The sequence below is a fragment of the Sturnira hondurensis genome, unplaced genomic scaffold (genome assembly GCF_014824575.4).
Source record: "Sturnira hondurensis isolate 20B ecotype Veracruz unplaced genomic scaffold, ASM1482457v3 Scaffold0011378, whole genome shotgun sequence".
Classification (NCBI taxonomy): Eukaryota; Metazoa; Chordata; class Mammalia; order Chiroptera; family Phyllostomidae; genus Sturnira; species Sturnira hondurensis.
Window position 1 is genome coordinate 8,710,910 of NW_028084009.1, and position 15,096 is coordinate 8,726,005.

Sequence of the window (15,096 nt, forward strand, 5' to 3'; positions counted from 1 at the left end):
CCGTGGTCAGGCCTGTCCTCAGGGGGAGAACCTTGTGCTGGGAGGCAGGAGATGGTCCTGGTCAGGCCCCAGAGGAGAGGGGTCCTGAACAGAGGGACATGTGGCTGGGGGGCAGGAGGGGACCCTCGGCACCAGGGAAGGGACACAGACAAGTGCTTCCCATCAGCCGTGGGCTGTTGTTCTTGGCTCTGGTGGTCCAGGGCTGAGGGTCCTTCCGGTCACAGCTCCAGGATCAGAGCCCTCGGGCTGGCAATCTGAGAGGCTGGCCCACTCTCAACAGTTCTTAGCCAAGACTCTTCAGCCCGTGGGAAGAGTGCCATTCAGCACAGCTGCCAGTCCTGGGCGTGTCCTGGCTGTGTCAGGGACAGAATGACAGCAGAGTTTCAGGGACAGTCGCACTTCTGTGGGACACATGGCCTCTCAAATTCTCAAGACCCCATGCCCCAACCTTCCTTCTATTGCCTTCTGTCCCGGTCCCAGTTCTTCCTGAGCACCAGGCAGAGGCTGCAGCCGGGGGTCAGGTGGGGCCGGTTCCCGCAGCCAGCAGCCCGAGGCCAGGAAAGGGCGCCGGTTGTGCAGACCCGAACCAGCCCCATGCTCTTCTCTCCAGGTGAGGACGGAGCTGTTTCGGGGAGGGCCTGGTGGTGGAGGGCGGTCAGTAGAAGCTGGTCCTCAGGAGCGGCGCAGGCTGTCCCGCACACAGGTGCTTGCACCCCCACCATTAAGGAAATGAAAACTAGGCCAGTGAGGACAACACATGGGCTTCTGGCAAAGACAGCCAGCTCAGTGATGCCTGGCCAGCGAGAGGCTGCAGGCATAGCCCTGCGAATGAGGGCACTCGGTACCGAGGTTGGGAGAGCGATTTGATCTCATTGATCTGAAATGACCCACTGTGCCTCCTTCCAGAGCTCTATGCCAGGAAACACGCATGTACAGACACCATTGTACACAGACGTCCAGCATAGCTGTGGGGACGCGAGATGGCAGTGGGGACCACGGAACCCTGGGCTACAAGAGGGGCCGGTCACAGACACTGGGATACGACCCAGCCTGACCTGGCTGACTAGGCTGGGGGCCCACTGACAGCCAGTGCTCACAGCTCCGTGGCCAGGCTCTCCGTAACCTGCGTGTGTCTCCCGATCAGAGGCCCAGCTCCACACGCCCTCCTCCTGCTCTGGGATGGCTGTGGCCTCAGTGCCTTCCCCTGGACAGGGGTTCATCTCAGCACGCAGGACTCAGTTTAAACGGTGCATCTTTATCAGGCCCGAGGCCTGGCTGCTGGCAGGCGCCCGGAGTGTGGGCCCCTGGCCTGGGAGGGGAATAGGAGACCTCCTTTCCCGGACGGGGAAACCAGGTCTGGGACGAACCAGAGATTTCCCCCAGGCCCCACGGTGACTCCACAGACCTGAGCTGCTGTCTGGTGGGTGGGGCCTTCCCTGCTCCCCACCGCATGCCTGAACCCCGAGCTCTGCTTGGAGCAGCCATTGGTTCTGAGGCATCCGTGTCGCTGTCCTCGAACTCCCTTCCCTTTGACCCCCATTGAGGACTGTGAGAGCCCCAGAGGGACTGCAGAGACGGCAGTAGCACTGCAGCTGAACAGACGAGGGCTGGCCTCTGAGAAGCACACGAGTCACCTGCACATTTCAGACAGGAAGGAAGGTGCGCGAGCCGCCGCCACCGCCAATGGGCGCCCTGCGCCGCTCTGCGCTTCATCACCCACAGTGCCTTCGTCGGTGAGCGTCTCACCTTCCCCACGATGCTGTCACGGTCACTGTATGGTCCTGGGATCGTGGAAGGGGCAGAGCTATGAAGCAACAGGCTTGCCCTGTCCTGGAAAATGCCACCCCTCCAGCCGTGGGGACTTGACCCTCGCCCTGGGATGAACATGGCCCTGGACCTCTCTCCAGGGATGCCTTCCCTTTTCCTCCCTTTCTCTTTTTTTAAAAAAAGAATTTATTTATTTATCTTTAGAGGAGAAGGGAAGGAGAGAGGGAGAGAAATGTTAATGTATGGCCGCCTCTCGTGTGTCCCCTGCTGGGAACTGGCCTGCAACCCAGGCATGTGCCCTGACTGGGAATCGAACTGCGATCGTTTGGTTCCCAGGCCCGCGGTTAGTCCACTGAGTTATGCCAGCCAGGGCATCCTCCCTTTCTCTTTAGTGGCTCACCCCTCCTGACCTGCCTCCTCCAGGAAGCCCGCGGTGACTGATCCAGCACCTGCCTATCACTCTCTGAACCCGTGGAGCCTACACAGGCCCAACCACAGGATCTGAAATCTGCAGCCTCATGCTAGAGCCTGTGTAGACCCCACCAGTGTCTCGTCCACATCGCGGTAGCCCTCGCCACTTCTGTGAATGCCACAGGCTTCTTACCACAGGACTCCTCCTCCGGGCAGCCCTGCTTGGGGGCGGGGGTTGCTTGTGCCCAGCTGGGCACAGGACAGGCTGGAAATGCTAATTAAGACGAGCTCCCAGCCCTGCTCGACCAGCGATGCAGGGAAAGGCACACTAAACTGCAACGAGACACCACTTTGTACCCACTAGAAGGGCTGCAGTGAAAAGACTGACAACACCAAGTGCTGACAAAGATGTGGAGCAACTGGAACTCTCGGGCCTCCAGGGGAAGGACACCCGGTACAGCCATGTTGGAAAACTGCCCCCTTCTGATCCCAGCGCCCAGCGATTTTACTCCTAAGTCACTCGGCAAGAGAAATAAAACCTGTGCCCACAAAGAGACCTGTGTGTGAATCTCAGCTTTATTCGGCATCATCACAACTCAGAATGATTCCAGCGTCCACATGTGAATGGACAGTGTGGCATTTTCATTGACCGGAACGCTATTCAGCATAGAAAGGAGCGGCGGGGGAGTTGATTCACAGGACAACATAGAAAAGCCTCAGACACATGACGCTCAGTGAAAGTCACCCCCAAAAGGTCACATCTTGCACAATTCCATTTATAGGCAACACCTAGAAGAGATACACACAACCATGTGGATGGATCTTAAAACACGTTACGTGTTTTTAAGCACCTGCTGCATGAGCCCTGGCTGGTGTGGCTCAATTGAGTGTGGGCTGAGAACTAAAAGGTCGTCAGTTCAATTCCCAGTCCCGGCACAAGCCTTTGTTTCAGGTCAGGTTTCCAGTTTTGGCCACATGAGAGGGAACTGATGTTTCTCTTCCTCTCTTTCTCCCTTCCTCCCCCCAGAAATAAATAAATAAAGCCTTCTTAAAAAATTTTAAAAAGTGTCTGCTGCATGATTTTATTTATGTGACGTTCCGGCCCAGACAAAACTAAGGCCCGAGGACAGAGTGACAACGAGTGCTGCCTCTGGTGGAGGCTGCCGCAGGGCGTGCCTTTGTAGAAACGCGCTTAACTGCACACCTTATTGAGTGTAAGTCAGATCTCAGGGAATGTCCACGCTTGATCATTCCAAAAGATACAAGATCAACGAAAGCACGTGGAACACACAGAAAAGCACAACATAAAAAGGATACCAAGTATCACTTGCAGCTACACTACCCGCCCCCCCCCCTCGTCGTTACTGTGAACAGTTACCTTTCCACAGTCACATGGTCAAGTTTGGGCTCCTACTATTCACAGTGCTTTGCAGCCATCTCGAACCATCTGAGTCTGTTTGTCTGTCTGTCTGTCCCTCCCGCCCTCTCTCTCTCCAGCTGCAGCAATGGGCTCAGCCAACGGGAGGCAAATCAGACCACAGGGTGAGAGGCCAGACANCCCCCCCCCCCCCGTCGTTACTGTGAACAGTTACCTTTCCACAGTCACATGGTCAAGTTTGGGCTCCTACTATTCACAGTGCTTTGCAGCCATCTCGAACGATCTGAGTCTGTTTGTCTGTCTGTCTGTCCCTCCCGCCCTCTCTCTCTCCAGCTGCAGCAATGGGCTCAGCCAACGGGAGGCAAATCAGACCACAGGGTGAGAGGCCAGACAGGCCAGGTATTTATATCACGAGCTTCTTCTGCTCCTCACCTCAGGCTGGCGATGCCCTCAACCACCTGTGAGTCTTTAGCGGCCCTAAAGACTCCCCTTCCAGGGCACCGGAACCTCTCCGCCGCCCCTTTCCTTGGAGCCTCAGTATTACAGTGGTTTCCCCAAACCCACCACACCTTCCTAGTTAGCCCCCCTGTAAATAGACGGCCCTGAAATCACCCCCGTTCGAGCAGGCCATCAGTTTCTCGTTCAGATCCTGGCGGTGCACACGGACGCCCTTTCCTGTCCGCGTTAGCGACGGCGGGCGGTCCGCGAGCCGTGGTGGGCCGAGCTGGGGTCCACAGGGCCGACCAGGACGTGGCGGAGCGAAGCGAAGAGGACTGCAAGTCCGGCCCCGGGGCCGTCAGCGCAGGCCTCCTGCTCCCGTGCGCTCCTCCGCGGGCGGGGGCACCGACGCCGCGCCCGGAACGCGTCCCCATGGCGACTGTGGCTGGGCGGCGCTTCCGGTCTAAAGGGCAGCTGCAGAAGCCCCGCCCCTGCCAGCAGCTCCCAGCTTCCCGTGATGCCTTGCGAGACGCAACGTTGCCGGAAGCTGGTGGCGGCGGGGTGGGCGGCCGGCGAGAGTCCTCCGTGCTGCTTGCTACGCGGCCGGACCTGGCCCGGACCCTGCAGACACTGCCCGATCCCGGTGCCAAGGATCGAGCCCGCCCGGTAAGCGCGCGGCCCGAGCCCCCGCGCCCACCCACGGGGCCCGATGCGGACACCCTCTCCCGGACCCCGGACCCCCGACCCCCGACCCCCACCCTTGTCTCTGAAGTTGCCCCTACGCCCGCGCCTCCGCGGTCACCGCCGCTGCTGTCGCCCCCGCTCTGCGCCCAGTCGGTTAGGACTCTGCCCCCTTCGGACCCAGGGTCTGACCTGCACACAACGTCCTGCACACAACGGCGGAGCCTGAAGGGGCTTCCAGCCGCCTCGCAGGTGTCGGGGGGGCCAGGCTGGTGTGAAGGGGCAGCCTCGGCCCATTTCCTGCCCTTCTCCCTGCCTTAGCGGTGGATGATCGTCGGGGGCGGGGAGGGGGAACAGGGAGAGGACCTTCCATTTTCTTCCCCGTTTACGTGGATTGATGTGGAAAAACGGTGCTCCTTGCTTGGCTTGTTAGACAACCTTCTTACAGATCTCCGATTGGGAAAAGCATTTGTGCCCGTTCACGCAGGCCCGATGGTCCTGCGCGCTGTTTGTTAACGGTGGTGCCACTGGCAGGTGTTTGCGTCCTGACGGACCCTCCCCCATTCAGAGATAACCTGTGAGGACGTCGAGCGCTGTTCTTGGACGGAGCGTGGCCGGTGCCTTCTGCCAGCCCTCAGTGTCACAACCTCGAGCACCAGGTGGCGCTACACGTGCTGCAGTCTGGCAGGTGGCTGCGTGAAGGCTGGGTCCCCCCTGGGCCCACAGGGGATGCCCGGTGGCAGCTAGAGCTCCTCCAGCGGACCGTCTTGGATCCCAGCGTTGAAACAGGAGTTCTGGGGTCGTCTTTCAGGATAAATCGTAGTTAAGGTGTGAAAGGTGGAGGCTTCTATGTAAAACAGCATCTCAGGGAACACAGGGAACCCACAGCCAGAGCTGGTCACGGAGTGGGTTCCTCTTACACCGCCAAGTCGTTCACCCTCCACTTCTTTCCACGCCATGGCCGTGCAGACGCTTCCTCCACGCTGTATGCAGTGAGAATGCAGAGCCGCCTCCCCGCAGCACTGGCTCCTGTTGTCCACCGTCCTGACGGCCAGAACGAGGGAGCGGGCAAAGCTCTGTGGGGATCTGTGTGCCAGGCATATGTGTCAGCCCCGCTCACCAGCCCGCGTGGGCTCTCCCGTGGCCTCAGTGAGACCAGGGTCTGCAAAGGGCTTTGTGAGTCCAAACCCACCAGAGCATCTCTCCACCTGTGCATTTGCTGGCGTCTGTCTTCCATGCTGTGGTGAGGCAGCCACCCAAAAGGGCTGGGCCAGGGGCCGGTCTCAGGCAGGACCACGCATCCGTGTGTCCACTCTTGAGACCAGGCAGTCTCCAGGGACCGCCCCAGGCAGTGCAGAGAAGTCCAGGGCAGGGAGGGGCAGCAGGCAAACTCTGGTGTGTTTCTGTCAGTTGCAGGAAACAGCCTGCGTTCTTCTTCACCTGGGTGGGAAGTGGGCACCAAGGACCATCAGCGTCAGGGCCTCCCAGGCCTACGAGGGCTGGTGTGTGAGGGTCAGGGCTCCATTCTGGGAGGGAATTAAGGTTAAAGTCGGAATTGGGCGGAGAGTCTTCTGGTCTCATTCTCATCTGCGTCTCAGCGTGAAGCTGCAATGCCAAGGTTAGCAGGAGCACTGGTCTGAGCAGCCACCTGGTGGAGGCCTGGGGGTACCCACAGCCTGCGGGGGCCTGTGGCATCACACTGACGGTCCTTGTGTGCTGTGCACGGGTCTTGTGTGGCCATGTGAGTCAGAGGGACACCTCCCAGATTCCACTCATAGCCGAGAAGGGTCTGCAGAGGCGGCAGCAGAGGTGGATGAGACACTGGGTCTGATTCCTGGGCGCGGGCCCAGGAGCCCTGGGGAATATTTACAGCAAACGCTGTGCTTGGCGCCCACTCCTGCGTCCAGTGCGGGTCTCGTCATTTTGACTCTTCTGGTCACGGAGTCGGTGGGTGACCAGAGGAAGCAGAACTTGGCCAAAGCCAGGAGATCTACAAAGAAATAAAGGGCGTTTCAGGTGGGCTGTGTGCCCTCTGGTCCCCAGTAGTGTCCTTATGAGGCATGGTGACCGGTCTGCGCTGTAACGGGCCCCACTGTGGCTGTGCTGTGTCACCTGTGTCCCTCCTGATGGACCCTCCTGTGAGCCAGCCCCTTCACACGTCAGTTAGGGCCACCACTGTGCCCCCACCCCCACCCCCAGGCCAGGAGCCTCCCAGCACCACAGGGGGCAGGCGGGGAGAGGGCAAGGAGTTCCTGTCTCTGGGTGTTGCCCTTTAGTGGGCTCCTCACAGGAAAGGCCATGACTGGCTGCATCGCCTTGGCCGAGCACCCAAGCTGCTCTTGGTGCTCCTGGGGGGCAGCGGATTTCTCTGGGAAGAGGCACTCCACGCCCTGTTGCTGCTGAGCATCAGAGCGGAACTGCTCCGAAGCTGTAGTCTGTGGCATTGCGTGACCTGTTTGTGAGTTTTAAAGGTTTGTTTCTCTCCTTTGCAGCGTCATGGCAAGCCCAAGGACCCGGAAAGTTCTCAAGGAAGTCAGGGTGCAGGATGAAAACAATGTGAGTGCTCACCTTGCTTTGATGCCTGGGCCGGAGCTCTCGCACCTCTCAGAAGCATCTGACAGCTCCGAGCCTACCTCCCAGTCACTGTCGGTCTCCTACCCTACCTCCCTTCTGCTTGTCTTGGGCTGCCCTCTGGGGGTCTGAGGTCCCTGGGCCCTGCCCACAGCCACCTGGGTGAGTTGCACTTGGTGAGTTGCACGTGGCCATTTCCCCAGGTGTGCTTTGAGTGCGGTGCGTTCAACCCCCAGTGGGCGAGTGTGACCTATGGCATCTGGATCTGCCTGGAGTGCTCAGGCAAGCACCGTGGGCTCGGCGTGCACCTCAGGTCAGCACCTGGGTCCCTGAGTCCCGGCCGCAGTCCAGGGCCTGCCCTCGGGGCAGGTACCAGCAGGGCACGGGCTCCGCCCGCCCCAGGCCCACGTGCCCCCAGGGCCTCAGCGCCTCTGTCCCTGAAAGAGCATGTGTCTGCTCCCTAGCCCAGGGGGCCACTTGGTTGGGGTCCCAGCACTCGAGGATGTGGTCGCTCCTCTGCCCCCAGCTTCGTGCGCTCTGTCACCATGGACAAGTGGAAGGACATGGAGCTGGAAAAGATGCGAGCTGGTGGCAACGCCAAGTTCCGGCAGTTCCTGGAGTCGCAAGAGGACTACGACCCCTGCTGGTCCCTGCAGGACAAGTACAGCAGCAAAGCGGCCGCCCTCTTCCGGGACAGGGTGAGGCCCCGTCCAGTGCCCGTGCCCACCAGGGGAGCAGGAGGCCCGTAGTCAGCAGGGGTGGAGGCTGGACCTTCCTACCTGAGGATGGGGTGTCTACTCGGGCACCGAGGTGGGTCACCCACATTTGGGGTTGCAGCCCTGGCCGAGAACTCCCCTGCAGCGCTGCAGGGAGGCCCAGCCTCAGCACCCCCCACAGCAGAGACCCTGCCATGGCCTGAGTTCCCTGGAGCCAGTGCCAACCATGGCCACTCTGACAGATCTGTGCCCCCTCGACAGGTGGCCACGCTGGCTGAAGGGAGAGAATGGTCCTTGGAGGCGTCGCCCGCACGGGACTGGACCCCACCGCAGTCCAGGACGCTGCCGTCCGCCACCCACCGGTAACACCCCTCTGGCCACCATTCCTGGCCAGCCCTGACCCGAGCTGTGGCTTGGTGGGTCCCAAAGGCAGTGGGAGAAGTGGCTCTCCAGGGTCGCCAAGACGCCAGGGGCTTTAGCTGCCAGCCAGCGAGGGTGGGCCTGGAAGAAAACCTCCATCTGCCCACCCCTCAGGCGCCAGCTCAGGGCAGACCGTGTCGGGATGGTCACGTGACACGCGTGTCCTGTCTCGGGGCCACCTGCCACCCTGGAGCACGGGCCGCTGGGGGCAAGCTGACCTTGTACTGTCCCTGCATCCCACAGCAGAGGCTGGTGTTTGCGTGGCCGGTTTCAGGAGGTGCCCCCTCAACCTGGGGTGCCCGGGTCTCCCCACCTGCTGCCCCTCAAGTTAGGTGCAGGCGGCCCTGCCGTCAGGCCACGCTGTCCCCCTGCTGCTCATCTTCCTGATCCCCCTTCATGTGGAGCAGGGCCCAGCTTGGGCCCCCCCCCTTCAGGTGGTCCTGCAGTTCCCCAGGGTGGGCGTCTGCTGCCCCCTGGTGGCTGGACCATTGCCGGACTCCGTTTCAGGGCCTCTGGCCAGCCGCAGAGCTCCACCGCCGCCTCGGACAAGGCCTTTGAGGACTGGCTGGATGAGGACCTCGGCTCCTACCAGGGGTGAGGCCCGGGGCGGGCCACTGGGCCGGCCTCTGTGAATGGGGGCTAGGGTGCGGGGAGCCTGCCCCTCAGACACATTCCCACTGCGGCCTGGCTATGGGGCCCCCTGGCTGGGACGGCGCATGGGCCTCTGTGACCTGCGCGGGGGGGCCACTGTGTTCCCTCCAGGGCCCAGGAGAGCCGCTACGTGGGGTTTGGGAACACAGTGCCACCTCCGAAGAAAGAGGAGGACTTCCTGAACAGCGCCATGTCGTCCCTGTACTCGGTGAGCCCCCAGGGAGCCCATTGTGGGTGGCCTGTGCTGGCCCCCCCTTCACGCACTCCGGGAGTCACTCAGATCCCGGACGGTCTCACTAGTTATCTGCTTTGGCAACAAGCCCATTTCAAGTTAACGAGACGGGTGTCCTGCAAAGAACCAGCGTCCTGTGAGGGCCCGACGTGGCTGCCTCTCCCAGGAGAACTTGGGTTGCCTGGCCTGACTCCTGCTTGGTTGGCCAGCCTGGAGACCATGAGGGTTGGTGGCAGAGGTGATGGCTCCAAGCTGCATGCTCTGGTGCCCTCTGGCGACACCACCCCCAGCCACACGCGGCCCCCACCTGCCCTCCACCGCCTGCAGCCAGACATACCATTGTGCTCTGAGGAAACTTCCTGGTGTTGAGAATGGCGATGCCACCCTGGCTGGTGGGGCTCAGTGGACTGAGTGCCAGCCTGCGAACCAAAGGGTTGCTGGTTTGGTTCCAGGTCAGGGCACGTGGCTGGGCTGCAGGCCAGGTCCCCGGTTGTGGGCACATGAGGCAGCCAGTCGACGTTTCTCTTCCTCTGAAAAAAAAAAAACGAGTGGTGATGCTTCCCTGAAGCTGTGCTGTGACAGGGACCCTTGCAGACTCCTCAGGGCCTGCCAGGGTTGGGGGAGGCCCCTCCTGAGGGACGGGGGGTGGGATCTTAGAGGGGCTGATGTAGGGAGCTAGTGGGGACGCGGGGGTCTGAGTGAGGGCACCTGGCAGGCTATCTGCGCCATGTGTGCATGACAGAGCTGTCCCTTCCCAGCCGTTTCTGTGCGGCCCGGCCTCAGGTGAGGTGGGCGGCTCACCACCCCCCTCGCCCTGTGCACCAACTCCAGAGGCAAGGGGACTGCTCAGCAAGGGTCACTTAGGACCACCGCCGCCGGTGGGTGGCCGCGGGGTCCCCGGGGCATGCTGTGCAGGAGCGGCTCTGGAACGGGGTGCCCGCCCCAGAGCGTGGGGTTCGTGTCTGCAGACCCCAGCGCTCGTTGTCGTCTGACTGGACGAGTGTCCCTGCCTGCACAGGCCTCTGCGTGTCAGCGGGAGCTGGAGGCACCGGTGCTTTTGAAAGGGATGGTTGTGTCCCCCCCATAGTTCCGTGCGTCCTGGACTCAGAGCGGGCAGGTCACAGTGGGCCACCTGCCCAGAGCCTGTGCAGAGTGGGCACAGGACTCCTGCCCCTAAGGGCAGGTGGGGGCTCGGGTGGGCCCGTGGCACCCCCCTGGGGTCCCGGTTGGGCTCTCCCGAGTCCTTCCTGCCAGGCCCAGCAGTGGCCGGGCCTCCTGAAGGAGGTGTGTGGCGGGCCAGGCGGCGGCCTCCCAGGTGCGGAGCTCGACGCGGGCTTTGTGTCCTTCTAGGGCTGGAGCAGCTTCGCCACTGGAGCAAGCAAGTTCGCCTCAGCCGCCAAGGAGGGTGTAAGCAGCCCAGCCCCACAGGACCGGACAGCCTGGCTGGCCTGGAGGGAGGGTCACCGTGAGTGGGCTGTGGCCGGGGTCTGAGCACCTTACAGCGGGAACAGGTGTGGCCAGGCTTCCCTCTACCCCCCCTCAGTGCTGCCTGGGGCTCGGGGCCCCGCTGGCCACCAGGGGCAGTGGCTTGGGAAAGCCAGCTGAAGGCGGGACTGGGGAGGCGCCCCCGCAGCACGGGGCCCTGCATCCCAGAGAGCAGGTAGGACAGTTGGCCCCAGGGGTGGCCCAGGCGGACCCCACCCTCTCCAACCTCCTTGCAGTGGGGGCCGGTGTCCGGTGCTTTGCTGTCGGGCCCTGAGGGCCACCACAGGGCGAGCTCCGGGGCCTTCCTGGTGGCAGCCGGTGGGCCCAGGACAGTGTCGGTCTGTTTTCCTTCCAGGCTACGAAACTGGGGTCCCAGGCGAGTCAGAAGGTAATGGGAGCATCCTGCACCCTGGGCTCTGAGAGGCCCGTCTGGCTTCCCGTGGGGGGTTGGGTGCCCCGGCAGCCCTCCCCCAGCCCCGCACTCGGGAAGGGGACCACATGCGCTGGGCACTGACAGACCCGCCCGGGTACTGGTCTCCCAGGCTCACGGCACGTCAGGTGCCTGCGGTTGGGGGCGGGGGGGCAGGCAGCACTTGCTTCGGGCCCATTACCTCTCCTGTCACAGTCTGGGTGCTGGGTGGCCAAGGGGCCACTGCAGAGCCTCCTGGTCAGGAAGGAGCGGGCTCCCACCCGCAGGCGGTGGAGGCTCAGGGTGGCGGCACGGGGCTCGTCCCTGGTCAGTGCCGCCTTTTCCTGGAGGCAGGGTCTCCGGCCTCAGCCCTTTCTTCAAAATCCAGTTGTGGTGCTGGAGCCCACGTGGCACCAGGCCCTGGGCTGCCCGGTCACCCCGGGGTTGGAGGTCAGGACGGAGAACAGGCGGGGCTGCCCTTCCAGAGTGGGGGAGGGGTGGTCTCCCCACCCACTGGGGCTCCCGTGGGTCTGGGAGGTGGCCAGTGGGAGTGGAGCGCGGTCACCTTCTGCAGTGGGACAGGCTGCTTCAAGGTCACTCTGGGGCCCCTTTCGGATGGGTGCTAGTGACACCCCCGGGGCAGCTGTGCTGTGCTACCGCCTTGCTCTCTCCTCTCTCTCCTTGCCCAACCCCCATGCTGCCGGGCAAAGTTCTGGGGTTCCAAGCAGCAGCCAGAGCCGGTAAGGCCCTGCGTCCGCCCCCGCATGCCACCTGGTCTCTGCGGGGCTCGGGGTCGACTGTGTGCCCCTTGCCGTCGCCTGTCTGCGCTTCCGCGTGTGCATGCTCAGAGCCTCTCGGGGACGACAGGCTCCTGTCCGGCCCGCGCTCGCTGCTGGGGGACCCGCACTTGCCTCTGTGACCCGCACGCAGAGGGGTGAGCCCCTGCAGTGGCTGGGCAGGACTCTCACAGATGAACAGCTTTGAGCCAGACCTTCCAGAGGTGTCCTGCTAGGGGAGTGAGGTCCTGACGCCTGCCCCCACCTGAGCGGGCCTCGGGCCTCTGGTCAGCCCATTCGGTCCCTTTCTCTGCCACCAGCTCCTGAGTGCCCGCTGCAGGGCAGGTGGGTTCACTCCAGGCTGCTGCAGATGCACCCCAGCACCTGGGGCGGGGGGGCACGTGGCCGGTGGTCGGCACACGGCTGTCCCCACTGGGCAGGGCACACAGGGCTCTGTGGGGAGACCCTGGAGGAGACAGCTGGGCAGGGGAGACCCTCCGCAGGACTGCAGAGCGGGGGCAGCCAGGGTGCTCGGGGACAGGGCTGCTGCGAGATGGGCTGCCTGCCGCCACTGCCCGCACAGCTGGCGACCTCAGTGCTAACCCTCATCTTGGGGTGCATGTAGCACCAGGAGCCCCCCGACATCCCTCTCTTGGCATCTGCCCTTCACACAGGCATCAGAACTGGGCCACAGCTTGAATGAGAACGTCCTCAAACCTGCTCAGGAGAAGGTAACACGCCGCCTCCCAACGCTGGGCCCCAGGCTCTGTGCTCCCCGGGCTCAGAGGGGCCCCAGGGACCAGTGGCGTGGAGGAGGGCCAGGCTGGGCACCAAGCAGCCTGTTCTCGGGAGGGTGTGGTCGGTACCAGGCGAGGAAGCACTGTGCGCCCTTGGGTCGGTGTCATGGGCCCCGCCCCTTCTGGAGGCGGGGTCACGGCCCAGGGCAGGCTGCCCTGATGCTGCGGCCGGCCGCAGTGGGCGCGGTGCTTCCACCCTCTTTAACAAGGCTGTCTGACCCACGCAGGTGAAGGAGGGAAAGATCTTTGATGATGTGTCCACCGGGGTCTCTCAGTTGGCGTCCAAGGTAGGGCGCCCGCCGACGTGCAGGCACCGCTGAGCGTCTCCGCATTCCAGCACCCGGAGCCGAGGGCCGGTGCATTGGGCCCAGGCCCTGCTGCGCTGGGAGGCAGGAGGGCAGGCGGTCCCTCCGTACCTTGCCCGCAGCTGCAGGAATGTGGGGACACTCAGCGGGGTGGCACAGCCTCTAACCTATCGCTTTTCTTCTGTTCCCTTCTTGCTGCTGCTGACCGTCCCTGGTGAGTGCCGGCTTGCTGGGCCTGCAGGGACGCCTGTGTCCGCCTCCCTGCTGGGTGGGTGTGTGTGTGCCTGTGGCCCTGCTTCCCACCCCGGCCAGCTGGCCGGGTGAACTGGGGTCGGCGGGGAAGGGCTGTCGCTGCATCTCAAGCTCTGCGGGGTCGGGAGCAGAGGCTGTGGGCGTGCTCCACGTCCCAGCCTGGCTGAGCTGCATCCCCACCCCTTCCAGGTCCAGGGGGTCAGCAGCAAGGGATGGAGAGACGTCACCACCTTCTTCTCTGGGAGAGGGGAGGACCCCTCGGACAGGTGGGCCAGGTCCCCATCCTGACACGCCACTTTCCTGCACTTTTCCCATGAGGCCTCTGGAGGCAGTTGTCCTGGGGCTCAGGGGTTCCCAGGGCAGGAGCCCCCAGAGGTGCAGAGGCCAGTCTGTGCCCCCACCCTTCACTCAGCGCCCTCCCCTTGACCCAGGGGGTTGCTGCTGCCCTGGGCTGGGGGTGTATCATTCCATCCCCGAGGGCAGGCCAAGTCAGGCAGGCCAGGGCAGCGGTGGGGACGTTGGACAGGAGGCCTTGTGCTGAGGGGAGCCGGGTTCGACATGGCCCTGTCCCCTGTCCCAGCACTCACCCTCTGTGCTCCGCTAGAGCGTGGGCCTTCCTGCTGGAGCCCAGTCTGTTGTCCTTGTCCTCTGACCCGCTGGGGCCACTGAGGGTCTAATGGGCAGGTGCCCCTGGCTGGCCCTGGTGGGTGGGTCAGCCTGCTCTGGGATGGGACACGTTGCCCTTGGCCATGGGCCCAAGGCCACTACTTTCTTCCTGACATGCTGGCTGCAGGCCCTGGGTTTTCTCTGCTGCCCCCTTGGAGACGTCTCTGCTGGATGGGGGCTGGGGCTGGGGCTCTGGCGCGGAGGTGGCTGGGGCTGCACGCACCCGCTCTTGGCCTGCTGGGGTGCAAGGAGGATGGGCCCCATGGGGCTCCACGGGGTGGGGGGCTCAGGGAACGGCTGCTCAAAGCCACCCTCTTCCCAAGGCCCCCGGAGGGCCAGAGCTACCAGAACAGCGCCGTCGACCGGAGCTTCTGGGAGACCTTCGGGAGCGCCGACCCCGCCCAGGCCCACAGGTCCCCGAGCAGCGACAGCTGGACCTGCGCGGACGCCTCTGCCGAGAAGCGGAGCTCGGACAGCTGGGACGTGTGGGGCACAGGCTCTGCGTCCAACCACAGGGGCAGTGACAACAGCGAAGGCGCGGAGGGCCCGGCCAAGCCCGCTGGGAGGGCCACGCCGAGGGCCACGCAGGTGGATGAGGGCTGGGACGACCAGGACTGGTAGCCACACATGTGCCCTTCACTCTCCTCTGTCTCCTCCCACGTGACCTGAGGGACACCCGCCGTGATGTGAAGACAGCACCTCGGGAGGGGCCCTGCGGCCCATGCTGCCAGCCCACACGGGGGACCCGGGACCGAGGGCTTGCTCTGCAGGCCCAGTGGCCAGAGTGGGTGGGGCGGGGCCACTCTCACACCCAAAGTGTCCCACTTTCCTGGAGACACTGCACACGCTCCAATAAACACGCCCCCCACTGCAGGGCTGCCGTGTCCCTGCCGTGACCTGCTGCCCTCGAGCTCCCTGCCTTCTGTCATTCTCTCTGTGAAGAAAACTGCCCCATCTTAGGAGACGGGTTCCAAGGGCAGTGCCGGAACACCCCTGTGTCTGCCCCCGCCCCCCGGGGCTCCACCCCACCCCCTCCCCAGCTGGGTCAGCACTGGGCTTCACCTCCCTGAGCATACAGGCGCCTCTCCCCAGGGCTCCCTGCATGTCTCAGCATGGGGGCTTCAGGGGTAGCCGGGCAGGA

General features: G+C 63.5%; 1 protein-coding gene and 1 long non-coding RNA gene across 8 annotated transcripts; one reads left to right on the plus strand and one right to left on the minus strand.

The window, feature by feature from the left end:
* Nucleotides 1-2,736: 2,736 nt before the first annotated feature.
* LOC118996584 (uncharacterized) lies at nucleotides 2,737-4,436 on the minus strand. Of its 2 annotated transcripts, none has more exons than XR_005068516.1 (2): nucleotides 4,169-4,436; nucleotides 2,737-2,967 (listed from the first exon to the last, which is right to left on the minus strand). It is a non-coding gene; the product is annotated as an uncharacterized LOC118996584 (long non-coding RNA). The 2 variants fall into 2 exon arrangements; XR_005068517.1 differs by lacking the exon at nucleotides 4,169-4,436 and adding an exon at nucleotides 3,557-3,726.
* Nucleotides 4,437-4,518: 82 nt separating this feature from the next.
* ARFGAP1 (ARF GTPase activating protein 1) lies at nucleotides 4,519-14,858 on the plus strand. 6 transcript variants are annotated; one of them, XM_037060062.1, is made up of 14 exons: nucleotides 4,519-4,660; nucleotides 7,168-7,231; nucleotides 7,450-7,559; nucleotides 7,773-7,944; nucleotides 8,224-8,324; nucleotides 8,890-8,976; nucleotides 9,145-9,241; nucleotides 10,616-10,672; nucleotides 11,106-11,138; nucleotides 11,870-11,899; nucleotides 12,610-12,666; nucleotides 12,960-13,019; nucleotides 13,479-13,555; nucleotides 14,279-14,858. In XM_037060062.1, the coding sequence occupies exons 2-14, from the start codon at nucleotides 7,172-7,174 to the stop codon at nucleotides 14,574-14,576; spliced, it is 1,239 nt and encodes a 412-aa protein (XP_036915957.1). In that variant the 5' UTR covers nucleotides 4,519-4,660; nucleotides 7,168-7,171; the 3' UTR covers nucleotides 14,577-14,858. The 6 variants fall into 6 exon arrangements, with proteins under 6 accessions (XP_036915957.1, XP_036915958.1, XP_036915961.1 ...); XM_037060063.1 differs by having other exon boundaries at nucleotides 13,485-13,555; XM_037060066.1 differs by lacking the exon at nucleotides 12,960-13,019 and having other exon boundaries at nucleotides 13,485-13,555.
* Nucleotides 14,859-15,096: the final 238 nt, after the last annotated feature.